Below are 17,062 nucleotides of genomic sequence, written 5' to 3'. Positions count from 1 at the left end.
GATAATGTTTTTAAAACTTTGAACATTTTTAATTAGTACACAAAGTAAAAGCTTTTTTTATGGAATTTTTGTACATAAGTTTTTGGCTGATCCTCCTCTCATCTTATCCCAAATCTGTCCTTTCTGTGTCTTTGCATCTCTGGGGACCTCATTTGTGCTCTCATGTCACGTGTGTTCAGTTGTAAACACATACATGTGTGCATTCCTCCTTACAACCTTTTTTCCCTTGTTTAGATTCATGAGCTACACCCCACACTTACACTGACATAGCGCATGCGTGCATACACACACACACCCAAATATTTGATATTAGAAGCAAAGATCTACATTGGAGAGGGAATATGCAGTATTTGTCTTCCTGAGACTGAGTTACATTACTTAGCATAATGACTTCCAAGGTGACCCCATTTCCTAAGAACTTCATAATTTTACCATGCTTTAAGACTGAATAAAAATCATATATATATATATATACATACATATGTACACACATATGTACCTTTATTGAATATTCTTCTGATATGGACAGATAGACATCTGGTATTGTAACCACCTTACTATTGTGAATAACACTAAAGTCCACATACATAAGCAGGTATCTTTGAAATAGGACAGGGAGTCACTTGACTGTATGTCCACAAGTGTTACATGTGATAGTTCTAATTTTTGCTTGCTAAGAAATCTCCATACTCACTTCTATAGTGGCTAAACTGGTTGGCACTCAGGCCAGCAGTGAGGAAGGATTCCTCCTACCACAGTCATGGCAGAATTATTTGCCCTTTATCCCCCTCCCTTTTTGTGAAAGACATTCAAACTGAAACGTGATGGAGTCTTACAGTACTTTCAACGTCGAGTTTTCTGATGTCTAAGGACACTAAACAACTTCCTAGATGTTTGCTGGATATTTGTGTTTCTTCTTTTAGTGAACTGTTCAGTTCCTTAGCCCATGCATTGATAGTTTGAGGTCAGCGGTATTTAACTTTGCATTTTTTATATATAGTCTAGATATTCACCTTCAATCTAAAGGTAGCTGGCCTAGGTTCTCCTCTGTTCTCGAGGTTATCTGATCACTCTTCTGACAGTTTCTTTTGTAGTGCAAACTCTTTGCAATTTCATATGCAGAAGCTTTGTGGTTTCATGTCATCCCCTTTCCTGGCTGCTGAACTCCTAGTCGAAAAGCTCTTGCCTACAACTCTATCTTGACGTGTCTTGCCTGTCCTCCTCTAGCAGTTTCTTCATTTGAGCTGAAATGTAGGTTCTCTGTTCTATTGGAATTGAGTGAGTGTGTGTGTGTGTGTGTGTGTGTGTGTGTGTGTGTGTGTGTGTGTACAGAGGGAGAGATACAGATCTAATTTCATCCACTGTAGATGGGTATTCAGACAGCATTGTTTGTTGAATAGGCTGCTTCTCCCCCCCCCCCCCCATAAGTTTTTCACAGCTTTGTCAAATCTTAGGTAGCAAAAGCTGTAGGGAATTCTGTCTGTGAGTTCTATTCTGTTTTTTTGGTCTCTGTGTTTATGTTGTTGCAATACCATACTGTTCTTCTTACCATGGCTTTGGGAGTAGGTATCGTGGTATCTCCAGCAGTGTGCTTTCTGCCTCTGGTTGTATTGCCTGTGTCTGTGGTCTTTGCATTTCCATGTGAATTTTGGGCTTTTCACTACTGCTTCTGTTTTGGTGCTGTGAAAAATGTCACTGAAGTTTTGATAGGGGTTGCACAGTTAGTAAACTGGGTTTGGAAGTGCAGTCATTTTCATTCAATGAATTACATCAGTCAAGAGGCTAGGTGAGTGAGTATATCGCTGAACATATTTAATTTCTTTTTTTAACATTTAACTTTTCCTTGTAGAGGCATCTCACCCCCTGGGTTAGGTATAGTCCAAATATTTCCTTTTTAGATGCTTGAGCAGAATTTTTATTCCTAATTTCTTTCTTCTCAGACTCATTGTTGATATGTAGAAAAGCTAATGAGTTTTGGATGTTACTGTTTTAGGCTGTAACTACTCAAAGTCTATACAAAAATCTCAAAGTTTTCTGATAGGGTCTATGGTTTCTTTTAAGTATAGAGTTGTATTACCTAAAAGAAGGAAAATTCTACTTCATTCTTCTCTATCTATATCCATTCATATCTTTGCTTGTCTTATTTCCATGGCTATGATTCTGTTGAGTAAGAGGGAGAGAGTGGGCATCTCATCTTGTTCTAGTTTATAGAGGATACGATGTTCTTAGTTTTTTCCTACTTTAGTTCAGTGTTTATCTGTAAGTTTGTTATACCCCACCTTCATTATGTAGAGGTGTGACTTGTCTATTAATTTCTTCATGGATTTTAGCATAAAAATATGTTGAACTTTGAGGTGATTTCTGCCCCTAAGACTATTTATATGATATTTTTTATTTATTAAATAGTATGGTATGTCAAACCAACCCTGCATCCCCGAGAAAAAACCAATTTGGTCACAATGTCTTCTTGAATTAAGTTTGAAAATTATTTTGCTATTAAAATTTATATCTGTGCTCATCAGAAAATTGATCTGCCATTTCCCTTCCACCCCACCTCCTTTCCTCCCTCTTTTCTTCCTTCTTCTCTGGGATGCTTTGTATATGCTTGGCCCAGGGAGTGGCAGTATTAGAAGGTGTAGCCCTGTTGAAGTAGGTGTGGCCTTGTTGGAGTAGGTGTGTCACTATAGATGTGAGCTTTAAGACCCTCATCCTAGCTGCCTAGAAGTCAGGATTCTGCTAGCAGTTTTCAGATGAAGATGTAGCACTCTCAGCCCCAGGTATACCATTCCTGCCTGGATACTACTGTGTTCGTGGCTTGATGAACTGAACCTCTGAACCTGTAAGCCAGCCCCAATTAAATCTTGTCCTTATAAAAGTTGCCTTGGTCATGGTGTCTGTTCACAGCAGTAAAACCCTAATTAAGACACTCTCTCCATCCCTCTCCCCTTCTCTTCTTCCTTTACCTCCCTTTTTGCTTTTGCTTTACATCTTTATCAAGGTGGGGTAGCATGGCAATAGTGGCTTTGTAAAATACATTTGGTGGTGTTCTTTCCCTTTGTATTCTGTGGGATGGTGTATGACTGTTAGGTCTTACAGCCTTTAATAGAATTCAGCAGTGAACCTGGCTAATCTTCAATTTTTCTTTGTGGAGAAATTTCTAATTACTGTTTCAAACTTACTGCTTCTTATGACTGTGGTATATCCTGGTTTTAATTGTGGTAGTTTGTGTAAGTTTAGAAATGTATCCCCTTCTATTCTATATTTTCAAATATAAGTTTTTAATGTATTCCCTACTGCTCTGAATGGCAGCAAGGGGGAGAAGTATGTGAGGGAGGGACTTGAAGGAGAGGAGGGAGGAAGCTGTGGTAGGGATGTAAAGTGAATAAATAAACAAATACTGGTCTTAAAAGCCCTGCTTTGTGGCCTATGATGTATGTTCAAGTTTAGAGAAAGTGGCACATACTGTTGAAAAGAAAGTTCATCTTGCCCGTTGGATGTCATAGTCTGCAGCTATCCAGTTGATCTCTGGCATGTTTATCTCTGACTTTCTTTTCTAAGTTTTAGTTTAGAAAATCTTCTAAATATGGGAGTAAAATATCGAAGTCTGCAAGTATCATCTTATCAGAAACCACATGATATTTTTACACCTTTGGTGTTTGTTTTATGAAATTGGGAGTTCCAATATTTAGTGCATGAGTATTTACAGTTTAATATCTTCTCGATGAATTGTTCTCTTTATTAAACTGTAATGGCCCTCTTTGTCTCTATCTGACTAGTTATGTTTTGACATCTATTTTATGAGATTTAAAAAATGACGTAGCCATTTACTTGCCACTTCTCTTTGCCTGGCAGGTTATTTTCAGCCATTGACTTTCATGTTCTGAATGGCTTTACAATATGTGTTTCTTGTCATCAGCAGACAGTTGGATATTGTTTTCTATTCTGGTCAGTTAGCCGGTATTGCTTGGTCAGTTGAGGCCACTTGGATTTAACACTGTTATTGAGAGGAGTTTGTTATTTACTGTAATTTTGCTAGCTGATGTAAAGGTTGACTAGATTATTGGCATCTCTCTTCCTCTTCACCAGTTAGTGTTAGAAGTTTGCTGGTTTGGTGTATTGGGCATAATTGATTTCTTCCCAACTTGTCTATGTTTATTTGTTTCTCTCTTGCATTATATCGCTTATGTCCTCCTGAATGGGAATGTCTTCCTTCCTACTCCCTTACATTATTCTATAAAGATGTTTTCTCCAAAGCTAATTTAGTTAGCATGAATTGTCTTCATTTGTGCTTGTCTTGAAATGTTAACTTTTTAAACCAATGTTAAAAGACAACCTTGCTAGGTACAGTGATCTTGGTTGACATTACTTTCCAGCTTGGCATATCATGCCTTGCTTTCAAGGCAGCTGATGAAAGGCATGATGTTATTCTTGCATTTCTACCTTTGCATATGAGCTGGCATTTTTCCATAAATCTTTTAATATTGTTGCTTTGCTTTTTTGACATGTTATTTATCTGTCTTAGTTTGGAATTTATTGCTGTGAAGAGACACCATGACCATAGCAACTCTTATAAAGGAAAACATTTTATTGGAGCTGACTTATAGTATCAGGAGTTTAGTTCATTATCTTCATAGGAGAGGTATGGCAGTGTGCAGGCAGACATGGTGCTGGAGGAGCTGAGAATTCTACATCTTGATCCACAGCAACAGAATATGACTGTGACTCACTGGCTAGACTTGAGCTTATAAAAAACAAAAACAAACAAACAAAAAAACCTCAAACCTTGTTTTCACACTTTCTCCAATAAGCCTATACCTACTCCAACAAGGCCACACCTCCTGTTAGTGCCACTCCCTATAGCCAAGCATTCAAACGTGAATCTATGGGGGCCAAACCTATTAAAGCCATCACATTCTACTCCCTGGTCCCCATAGGCCTCTAGCAACAGTATCGTGCAGAAATGCATTCATTCCAACTTCAAAAGTCCCCATAGTCTTTATAAAATCACAATCCTATTGAAAAGTCCCAATTTAAAACTCTCTTCTAAGATTGCTACAATTTCTTAACTGTAATCCCCTGTAAAATCAAAGTTATAACACAGATCACATACTTCCAACATATATTCATTACTACTCCAAATTGGAGGAAATGTAGCATAATAAGAAAATACTTGACCAAACAAGACTGAAAACCAGCTGGGCAAATTTCAAACTATATCTCCATGTCTGGTATCAAAGCATTTTTCAGATATCCAACCCTTTAAGATTTGTTGACTGCAACACCCTTCTCTCTTTTGGCCTATTTTCACTCCCTGTTAGCAGCTTTCCTCACCAGCTGTCCCATGGTTCTTGCATCTCCAATGTCTTGGAGACTCCAAAGCAATGTAGGCTTCACCTTCACAGCTTCATACAATCTCTTCTCTGAGCCTCCATGCACGGACAACCCTTATGTTTTTTTCAATTTGTTTTATTAGATATTGTCTTCATTTACATTTCAAATGCTATCCCAAAAGTCCCCTATATCCTCCGCCCACCATGCTACCCTACCCACCCACTCCCACTTCTTGGCCCTGGCATTTCCCTGTACTGGGGCATATAAAGTTTGCAAGACCAAGGGGCCTCTCTTCCCATTGATGGCCGACTAGATATTGCTTCCCCTATGACAGGCAGAAAATGATTAAGCGCAATGATCTTAGGGACTCTAAGGGCATTAGCTACCCTTGAATTCACAGAGCTCTGCCTACCTCTTGAGTACTAGTATTAAACACATGTGTCACCAAGCCTAACTAGTCTTTCTTTTTTCTTAGTACCTTGTAGATTTCAAAGTAGTAGCCTCTGTGTGTGTGTGTGTGTGTGTGTGTGTGTGTGTGTGTGTGTGTGTGTGTGTGTGTGTGTAAATTTTGGATAAGGTTTATCTGGAATCAAATAAAAACTAGGGTAAAGAAAAATGTTGTAATTTCTGTTGGCAGCATCTAATGTTCATGAAGTTGTTCATTCCTCTTACTTCTCATTGGCTGTCTGATACACTTGTTGAATACCAGTGAACTTAGCCTGATCATCATAAATTCTTATGAAAGGAAGTAGTTGGCTGCCTTCATGAACTTACACTTGAGAACTGACTGAGTTTATCTGTGGAGAGAGGGTACAGAGAGTAGGCTACATGTGGCCCATTAGATCCAGAGCCTGGATCTACAATTATTTGAAAACCTCACCACTACCACCAAGCAAAAGTCACACATATATTGCTACTCACCCTGATAGTATTTCTTGCCATGAAAAACTATCTGAAATTTTTGACAAGCTTCCTGAATGTCAGGAAGAATGTGTCTTCAAAGCACAACCTGGTGGAAACCCTTTCTAGGTGGCATGATCTAGAACATTTTTTTTATAATGTCCTTTGTAGTTTGAATAGCATAACCATGCATCACACACATTTTTCCTAGCAGAGACTTCCTTCTCCTCCTCCTCCTCCTCTTTCTCCTCTTTCTCCGCCTTTTCCTCCTTCTTCCCCACCAGAAGTCTTCTCAGAGACAAAGGTTGAAATGTATAAGAAATCCTATTAAAATGTTTTTAATATTTACATATTTGCCTTTTCTAAGCAACTAAAATCTTCTATTTATATTTTAAGATCAGTAAAAAAAATCCTATTTAACTTGAATAACCTTTCATGGTGTTATATTAATGTACTATTTTAACCCTCCCTATAAAACTTTTAGATACCAAAGTAAATAGTAGGATCAGTAGCCTTTTAACAGTTTTAGGCCTGTTTTCCTTTAATTAACAAAAAATTCCCTCAAAACCAGTCACCCAGATTCCCCCATCAGCCCCGAAGCCTTCAATTTTCCTTTTTCCACTGACCTGTGTTGTACTGAATCCCTTTCACTGACTCAAACCTCGGAGAACCTCTCTGGGCAGTGAGGATGTGAGCCCCTTTATCTTTAGAAGAGTTCAGGGCCAGCAGAAGAAATTGGCAATGGAATGAGACAATGCAAGACAAGGTGGTGGAATGAAATCCTATAATCTGTCCAAATTCACAGATTTGCTCCTTTGGCTCCCAGCAATGGGCAGAGAGCACTACTCCTGCAATAAACTGTCCATGGAGTTTAAATTCAGATCTCATGCTCTGTGTTATCCAGGAGATATGTTTTACCCATCTTCATCCAAGCATACAGAGTGGAATTCATAACTGCCTTTCAGATCAATATCAGGATTCCCAAAGTTGGGCGCCATTGTACTATCTCAGTCTCTTCCCCTCATCTTCATTGTGCTTTCCAATTCTTCCAATACTGTCCTACCTTTCATGAATTCACACATCCTCCAGCACTCTTTCTATGTTATCAATAGTCATTGTAAGAAATCTCTACCAAGCCGGGCGTGGTGGTGCACACCTTTAATCCCAGCACTCTGGAGGCAGAGGCAGAGGCAGGTGGATTTCTGAGTTCGAGGCCAGCCTGGTCTACAAAGTGAGTTCCAGGACAGCCAGGCCTATACAGAGAAGCCCTGTCTCAAAACAAACAAACAAACAAACAAACAAAAACAACAATAAAAACAACAACAGAAATCTCTACCGGAGCTGAGTCTTAAACACAGTGAGAATATTCTTTATTTTTTTATTGGATATTTTCTTTATTTACATTTCAAATGCTATCCTGAAAGTTCCCTATACCCTCTTCCTGCCCTGCTCCCCTACCCACCCACTCCCACTTCTTGGCCCTGGCGTTCCCCTGTACTTGGGCATATAAAGTTTGCAAGACCTAGGGGCCTCTCTTCCCAATGGTGGCCAACTAGGCCATCTTCTGCTACATATGCAGCTACAGATACGAGCTCTAGGGGTACTGATTAGTTCATATTGTTGTTCCACCTATAGGGTTGCAGACCCCTTCAGCTCCTTGGGTACTTTCTCTAGCTCCTCCACTGGGGGCCCTGTGTTCCATCATATAGATGACTGTGAGCATCTCCTTCTGTGTTTGTGTGGCATAGCCTCATAAGAGACAGCTATATCAGGGTCCCTACTTTAAGTGACAGAATAACTAAACTGCTCTAAGGATTCTCTCTAACAACATGCCAGAGATTCTCTACCTACTGGAACATCTCGTGTCTCTTGTAGAGCTAGAGGAATACCCATCTGGCTGTAACCACACGAGGTATTACAACAGAAGGAGCCTTCTGTTGCCTTTAGCTCAGGATATGCTACATGGGAAGTGTTGGTGCAACTCCTTCCTGTGTGCTATGTCAGAGACATCCCAATCACACAGAAACATGATATCCCTATAATGAGGCACTACAAATATACTTCTGGCATAGCCATGGAAGGTATATATGTTTAGGGCAGGAAAAACAAACAAACAAACAAACAAACAAACAAACATCTCTCTAAAATATTTACTAAGTTGGAAGCCCTGTCTGTGAAAATACTTGAGCCTCCTTACAGAAGAATATTTTTAAAAGCTTCAATTGTAAATAAGGCAAATCTCTGGAATTTCTAGAAGTCTCCAATTATCAAGAGCTCTGAAACTCTGAGATACCATGTTGGGAGTTCTGCATTCTCTATTTGCAATAGATGCTCACGAGATGTGTTTCTCATTCAAGCTGCACAGTCATTGACGTTTGCAGGAAGGAAACGAGCTTCCTTAGAAAAGGGCGTTCACTTGGAGACCACAGTGAAGATGTCTGACATGTTCATTTTGCTTTTCAGGAATGTAAGTTCAGCTGGAGAGGAGGCCCGCCGAAGGATGCGGGAATGTGATGGGCTCACGGATGCCTTGCTGTACGTGATCCAGTCTGCACTGGGGAGCAGTGAGATCGATAGCAAGGTTGGTGCTGTTTGCATAGCTTCAGCTTCCTAGAGGTTAAATGAACCCTGGAGAATAAACAACAGCTAGTAGCCATGGGAAGCGACCACGGTATTTCATGTTTGTGTTCTAAGCTCTATCTTCACAAACTCCAACATTGTCTGAAGCTATGCTCATTGCAGCTGGGAGTAGCACTTAAGTTTTCTACCAGCAGTAAAAATTCAGATTGGTGTAAGTAACTCAAACCATTGGTGTCCAGGATGAGTGTAAACCATTATTGAGCCTCCAGACAGCACATTAAATGTGTGTGTGTGTGTATTTAAATATATATGTATACTTTTAAAGACAAAGATATTGTAATTATGTGAGATTTGAATAATTATGCATTCTTATATATTACATTTTAATAACTAATTATATTAAAGGATGTTTTAAAATCTTACAAAAATCTTTCCTAAATTCTCAAAATGTTTAATCAAACCTTCCAGCATGCTCAAAGTGACTGCACAGTGCTAGCTCATAGACTCAAAGAGAATTCGGTTTTGGGTTGTCTTTCCCAGCATTTGAGATACTTTGTTTTGTATTTATTAAATTAGTTTTAATTCACAACAGCTAGAAACTTGTAATCTTAGAGTAATCCTGATATAAAGCCATATGTCACCTATACTTTTAAAATCATACATGCAAAAACTGTCACTCTTTAATAAGGACTACTCGGGAGCCACTGTCATGGACATTTGGAGCAGAGTAAGCCTATGTTGTGAGTGTGGATTGGACTTGTTAAGTACACTCTGATCTCTCTCCATCCACTCAGTGCCAATAACTTTCCCTATACCCATCCCCCACAGCTCTCAACTCAAAGGGAATAAGAGAGAGTTTATCATGACACCTGATTTGAGTAGGTTTCAATTTTTATCAATTATTTTGGAATTTCATATCATAGACCATTATTATACTCACCTCCCAGTCCTCTCAGGTCCACCCTTCCACCCTTGTGACCTATCCCTCCCTCCAAAAGACAAGAGGGATAAAGGTCCAGTTTGTGTTCCCACATTCTCACTGGTTGAAAAAGGACTCAGTTTTCTTTAAGGGGTTGGCCATAGGGAGTTTTACGGAGCTTTTAAGGTAATAAAATACAGAAAATTATAAAACAGGGCTTTTAAAAATACACTGGTAGGAAAATCAGAGGAGGTGGTTTACAATAAACCAGAAAACTTTGTTTTAGGTCCTGAGTACGCTTTGACAACACTCTTAGCTCTTTGATTGTGGAAGACTAGAGTTCTGTTAATACATTCCAAACCCAAAGCCCTGACGAGTAGGGGATGCCAGGTCTGATGGTTCGAGGGGCCAAGAAGGTAAAGAGTTATTATTTAATACATTAGATATCACCCGTAATAAATTGTGCAGTCTCTGGATCTGTGACACTCCAAACAGTCCGCAGTCATTGAGGTTTTAGTCAGTCAGTCCATGCAGACATATTCTCTTCAGGAACCCACAGCACCAAACAACAGTGTCTCCAAGCATGGAAGATGTCCTGTGAGGAGCTTGGGTGGTATGGCTGTGAACACTTCCTTAATCCCATGGTTTCCAGTACTAACTTTTCATCAGAATTGCCTTCATTACCCCTGCTGGAACCCCAGCACCACCCTTCAAATCTAAATACCCAATCTTGGCCACAAATATTTATCCATTTATAAGTGTATCATGATCTCTTGATAGTATGGCTTAAATTCCTGCCTGAAAAGATGGAGCTTTGAAATAGACTACTTAGGAAGCATACATAAGGTAGTGTCGTTGTAAAGTCAGATGGAAGACAAATAAGCAGTGCTCAGTCTTCATGGTGCTTGCTTGCAGTCCTTGTGGGATGCCCTGTGTCCTCTCTCTCTCTCTCTCTCTCTCTCTCTCTCTCTCTCTCTCTCTCTCTCTCTCTCACACACACACACACACACACACACACACACACACACACACAAATAGAACAATAAATAAATAGTAATTTAGGGACTGGAGAAGTGGCTCAGCAGTTGAAAGTACTCACTGTTCTTGCAGAGGGCCTCAGTTCAGTTTACAGATCTCACGCTGCAGCTCATAACTGACTATAACCCCAGTTCCAAGGGATACCATGCCCCTATGCCATCTGTCAGCTCCAGGCACACACATGGTACATATGCTTACTAGCAAGCAAAACAATCGTGTGTGTGAAATAAAAATAAAATTTAAATAACAATACAGTAGTCTTACCCATTGATCACTTTTATTGGTGAATTGGCCTAGCCCTTCTTAATCTCGACTGTACATAACAGCTACCAAGAAATTTAAAAATTTGTACTGGTGTCTGAACCTGTCACCCTGAAGATTTGGGTTCAAGGTATCTTTTGAAAATATGGTCCTGTGAACACTGGCTTAGTCCAGTTGTGGACACCATTTTTTTCTCCCATTCCTGGTGCTCACTAGGTCTGTGGCCAGCCATGGACCCAATACTACTAATTTCAAACATGGGATGTGATACAATAAAGGCTTAAGTATCCCTCATCTGTAAAGGCCCTTTAATAATCATAGGAGACCTATTAATACCACTGACAAGAAAATGAAGTCCCTAAAATTGTGACCAGTCAGGAAATCTTGAGTGTCTACAGGAGCCTGTTAGTATAATAGGCCCATGAGTTATGAAAGAGCTCTGGTAAATAGCTCACTGCCACAGCAAGGCTGAGCATATTAATATCCACAGGAGCAGAAGGCTGAGGTGTGGAGATACTAAGCCTGTTAGTGTGATGGACACAAAACAGCTTTCCCACTATCTGAACCTTGCAGGTGAATAAAAATAAAAGCTACTGCCTCATGGCCCCGCCATGCTCCCTCGCTCCAATCTCTGAAGACTTGTGGCTTAGGCACCAACATGCTCTGCGGCTTAAGCATAATTGTCTGACTGCTGGACTGGTCAGACTCCTAAGAATCCTGGGATAGCTAGGAGATGATCTGTTTTCATATCCGTGTTTTATTTCCCAAAAGAGAAAGTTGAAAGAGAGGGTTTTTCCAACCTAGACTGAGAAGCTCTGGCGTGTCCTGGATGTTTAGGGAGTGTGCCGAGCCAGACATCAGAATAGCGTCCAGTGCCCTCTTCATTTCTTACTCACTAGAACAGTGTACCCAAGTGTCCTCAACTTGTGATGGAAAGAACTGTCATAACCGCATGCCCTGAGTATTGAAGGGCCCGATCTGGTGTGATGAATGACTCCATAGAGCTTTGCCGGCTGGATTGTACTATTGACTTTTAACATATTATTATTGCACCGTAATTTTCCACTCAGCCCTCAACTTGGCCGCTTCTGAGCTCTCACCATGACAAGTTGGAGAGGGAAACATGTGTGCACATTCTCTCTGAGGCCAGAGGAGTTAATGAACAAGAGCCTGGATTCCATGCAAGCTCCGCGGCTCTACTCCTGTAATTGGGACCGTTTATTGAGTGGGTAGCATATGGCAGAGTGCTCCACAGAGGACTTCCAAATTAGCCCGTTCTAATAGAAAATAAGGAGTCAAAATGACCCTGGTGACCAAGAGGGGCACTAAAAAGCGCCGTTGACAGTAATGGATGTCACACGCATAGCCACCAGTCACCACACGCCTTCTGCTGGCATCTCTTGGTCTTTGTTCTCTTCCTTTCCACATTCCCTTTGGAGGAACACTCTTCAGCTGGGAACCTACCTAATGCCAGCCAGACTCTCCAACTCCAGGAAGCCTTCGAAGAGGCAAGGGTTTCCTTCTGAGCCCTCTCCTTCCCACCCTCCCTAGCTCCCTCTTTGTCTCTTCTCCCCATATCACCTCCCTAGATGCAGAGTAATTATATAAAGCACTTCTTGAAAACTGCAAATTTAGTCTCCCCATCCTGATAGAGGGACTGCGGAGCCCCAGGGGAGATAAACAACCCATTGAGAATGAAGCGTATTCTCCCAAGTCCTTGAGGGAAGAGAAATCAGTTGGAGATGATTTGAAAATTGTCCTGACTTGTGCCATAACATTTTCCTTTAGAGGATAGACACGTCTGCCTTTCATGCGTCTGTCTTGCACCCACCTGCTTTCATGCCACCTTCCTTTCCTGATGCAGAAAGGAGGCTTAAAACTGAAAATCAAGTTGGCTCAAAGCCTGTGGGATTAGCAGCCATGAAACCTTGGCAGGCTGACAAAAAATAGCCAAGAATGGCATTGGCCCCAGAGTGTGTCCAGAACTGCTTTTCCTGACTGAGTCACACTGACACCCCTAATCAGGTAAAGAGCATTGGGGTGCCCTGTACTGGCTTCCAGCCAATGAGGAGAGCAGGCCAGGATCTGAGTCCCTTGGCCTCTGCCTGCTCTAACACTAACCCCAAACCATAAGGGAATAGCTTTCAGCAGTGTGCTACCTACAGTTTCGGCTCACCTATACTCTTCCCTCTGCAACATGAAACTTATCTTTCCTGCCTTCAGTGGCCTACATAGTGACTTTCTGAAATATGGCCGAGTACAAGGATTTTCAAAATAAAATGTGGGCCTTTTTTCTTCCCCCTGTTCCTTTCTTAAGATGAGAATTTTATTTCTCTATCTCCCCAGCCCCATTTCTTAAGCCCAGAGCAACATTTAAAAGGTCAATTTTGGGAGCCTGTGATATGACTCAGCTAGTAAACATGCTTACTGCACAAAGGTGGCAGCAGGACTCAGATCCACGGATCCCAGAAACTTCCCCAGAATGTTGTCTTCCGACATCCACATGTGTGCTGTGGTACACATACACACACAGAGACACAATATATAGACACACACACACACATAAAGTCAGCTTTCTTTTGAGGAAGCACTTTCTGTAGAGGGTCAAAGGACAAATGCTTTGGCCCTTGTGAGTCACACAGCCTCTGCTAGAACACTCTTGTCACTCTATAGCAGCTGGGAGTGGTCATCAACATGTAGAAGTGCTGGATTTGGCAGAGCATTATTATACATAAATCAAGCCTCAGGTTAGTCCTAGCTTGCAGGATGTAGTTTACTGACCCTTTCCCTTAAAGTCTGGAACCTGTCTTGTATCACCTCCACAACTCACTGGTGACAATGACAGGTGATGCCCTGTCTATAACCTTATCCTGTCCTCCCCGCAGCCCTGTGAAGCTAGTGCTTTTATCGTTACTGTTTTACCAATGAAGAAACAGAGGTACAGAAGGTTTAGTCACTGTGGCCAAAGCCACACAGCCATTGGGCAGAGCCAGGACTCCCACCAAAGCCAAGAAGACAAAATGTTGTAGGTCCCATACTCAGAGCCTCCCTTATGTCTCTGGCATTGCTGAACTGTATATTTCTTGGTAAATGGTGTGCAACAAATCTCCAACCAGAGCCAAACCATATCCACAACCTATGATTGTAATGACTTGGGCACCTTAAACTCAAGGCAGGAGTAGCCTGTTAATGGCTTGCCATCTTGTAGTTGCAAATGTGTCCAGTTCTCACAAGTGCCTTTCAATGACCCATGACTGGTGTTTGTTGAAGTATCTGGTGTTGTCTCTCAAGTGAGAAATGATCATAGGACCTTCCAAGCTTATCCAAATTCTTCCTACTGCAGCCATGAGCAGAGCTGAACAAATCTGAGGACCAACGTGTCCATGGAGAATAGACAGGCAGAGCCATTGAATGATTCACTTACACTCATTCTCCCATTTCCCTCTTTCTTTTGGGGATGCTGCAGACCGTTGAAAACTGTGTGTGCATCTTGAGGAACCTCTCCTACCGGCTAGCAGCAGAAACGTCTCAGGGACAGCACATGGGCACAGACGAGCTGGACGGGCTGCTCTGCGGGGAGGCCAACGGCAAAGACGCAGAGAGTTCTGGGTGCTGGGGCAAGAAGAAGAAGAAAAAGAAATCCCAGGATCAGGTGATGCTACACACTCATAGCTGCATGCAATTCTCCCCTTCCTCAATACAATATCACCACTGATAGATGACTGTGAGGGTGGGTGGGTGAGTGGGTGGATGGATGGAGAGAGAGAGAGACAGAGCGACAGAGAGACAGAGACAGAGAGACAGAGAGACAGAGAGACAGAGACAGAGACAGACAGACAGACAGCTCTTCATTTAAGGTGTGTAGTAAAATCATTAGCATGGCTGCAGGATTTTCCTGCAGGGATGTCACAGCTGAGATGGTGGAAGTTAAGAATTTTTCCTTATGTTGTCCAGTTCAGCCAACATAGGAACTTCCAAAGTAAAGAAAAAGCCATCTGGTATACCCTGATGTCCCAGTTCCTAGAGTGTGGGTAGAGACGGGTACTGATGCTTCTGTGTTGCATGGCAACTGCCTCTTTGGGGCTGGGGAAGGAGGCTGCCATGCAGGTGGCAGGATGCCCAGGACAGGAAAAGGCGGATGAGAAGAGACATTGAGAGAGGAGGCATGGATGTAGCATGTGTTTGAAGGCCTGGTTATTGTTTTGTTTAACTCTGGGAAGTGGGGATAAGAATTCATGAGCTACAACTGGCAGATGTCAGAAGTTAAGCCTTGGGGTACAATGTTGGGGAACTCAGAACACTGCAGCCTGAGAAGGAGGTTTCCTTAACATGGAATGTTCTATGCTCTTGACACCTGTAAGTTTTGCCTGCTGTGCAGGAAAAGACTGAAGGCAGCTATCCTGAAGCTGGTGGTAAGAACAGCCTTCACTCCAATCTTGAGGTCCCTGGGGAAAAAAAAAAACTAAAATCCCTCACACACTATCCTCTAGGGGAACGGTGGAGCTGCCCTTTGGCTAGCAGCTGGAAAGTGTGCACTGGAGAAGGTTGTGTTTCCAGACACTGCACCCAGCCAGTGGACACTGAGGCTCTCAGCCCTGCACAACCATATCCACCTTTCCTCTGACATGAAAGTCTCCATTTAGCAGGCACACTACCAGTGTCCTTCTCTGGACGCTGATGTCACATGGCCGGTTTTCACTGGATACTCTACTTATGCATCCATTGATGAGAGTTTTGCCAACCCTATGGAAGTGTCTGCTAAAGAGAGACAGGGCCACAAGCCCTCTCTGTAACCAAATTTTGAATCCAGATGTTTGTTTGGATGCTAGTACAGTATTCTCTAAACTATCTGGGAAATAGTTTTACTTCAAGTAAAGTTTAAAGAAAGTGTTTTTCTTAGAGTAAGGATTAACAGGAATGCCCTTAAAATCTTGTTCTTGAATTTTCCTGGAAGGACTCAGCATCAGAAGTCTGTAGTTATGAGTCCTAGCTATGTGAACTTCTCGAGTATTTCCCACGACACATGGACCTGCATGCCCCTGCCTCAGTAAGGGCCACACTCCCTGCCTTGAACAGAGCCTTCCCACTCTGAGATGTGCTCCTCTTTTCTACCTTTTCTTCTGTAACAAGTCAGAACTGTTTGTCTCTGATCTCCTTCCTGTGTGGATTGAAGCACTGCCCTGTGATTCTTAACCCAGCCACTTACTACCCTCCCACTCTGGGGTGGCAAAGGGCATTTCACCAGTGTTCATTAAATATTTAAATGCTGCCACTATACTAGCTGCTTACTAGTTCTCATGCTTTGGTGTCATGCTAGGGAGCCAGAACCTACAGTTCTGCACATTCTCACCTTGAGCCATCTAAAAACGGGAACTTAAAATACAATGCATTCTCTCTGCCTTCAACTGGGCTCTCTGACCAAAGGACCAACACTGCTTCCCCCTGGAAATATCAGCCACAGCATAAGGGCCCATAGGAGAAAAGTCTCCCAACATCATTGGCTTGTACTGGGAAACCCCTAAAGGCCGAGCCACCTAGTTGAACCATGTAATTCCAGAAGGCACTTTCAGGAGTCAAATCTAAAATAACATCAGTCTCAACCAAAGACACCTTAGACTGACATTGTATCCCTTCCTGTATCCAGCTTCACCCCAAGGTTTGAGCAGCTACACCCTTGCCAGAGCCTCTAGTCTGACAGTGGTGTCTCACTTTCTAACACCCTAACCTGGCAGAGAACCATCCCAGATCTTCCCTGATACCCCTTATGAACTTCAAACTCTTCAGATGACAGAGGAGATCCATGTTGATTGGGTTCAGAGCAATGAGCATCCAGAAGAGAAGGAACCCCACCCAATCACAGCCCTTCTCTTAAGGTGTGAACCGTCCTGTGAAGCCACAGGGAGGGGACTTTGCAGCCCTCACACTGTACATGAATCCACACCCTCCCCTACGATATGTTTCAACTTTGCAACATTGAATTCAATGACACCATTCATAGACTCTTATGATTTTGCCATAAGTCAATATATAGTT

General features: G+C 42.0%; 1 protein-coding gene across 3 annotated transcripts in view; it reads left to right on the top strand.

Annotated features, from left to right (window-relative positions):
• The window catches only part of Ctnnd2 (catenin delta 2), an 810,770-nt gene that overhangs the window by 666,165 nt on the left and 127,543 nt on the right, over positions 1-17,062 (top strand). For all 3 annotated transcript variants that reach the window (XM_021182851.3, XM_021182850.3, XM_029469859.2), the window contains 2 exons: positions 8,695-8,812; positions 14,496-14,681. In XM_021182851.3, coding sequence (XP_021038510.1) covers positions 8,695-8,812; positions 14,496-14,681 — 304 coding nt within the window. The remainder of the gene's footprint in view (positions 1-8,694; positions 8,813-14,495; positions 14,682-17,062) is intronic.

The sequence above is a fragment of the Mus caroli genome, unplaced genomic scaffold (assembly GCF_978045245.1).
Source record: "Mus caroli unplaced genomic scaffold, Mus_caroli_1 scaffold_16, whole genome shotgun sequence".
Classification (NCBI taxonomy): domain Eukaryota; kingdom Metazoa; phylum Chordata; class Mammalia; order Rodentia; family Muridae; genus Mus; species Mus caroli.
This window is presented reverse-complemented; position numbering and strand designations above follow the sequence as displayed.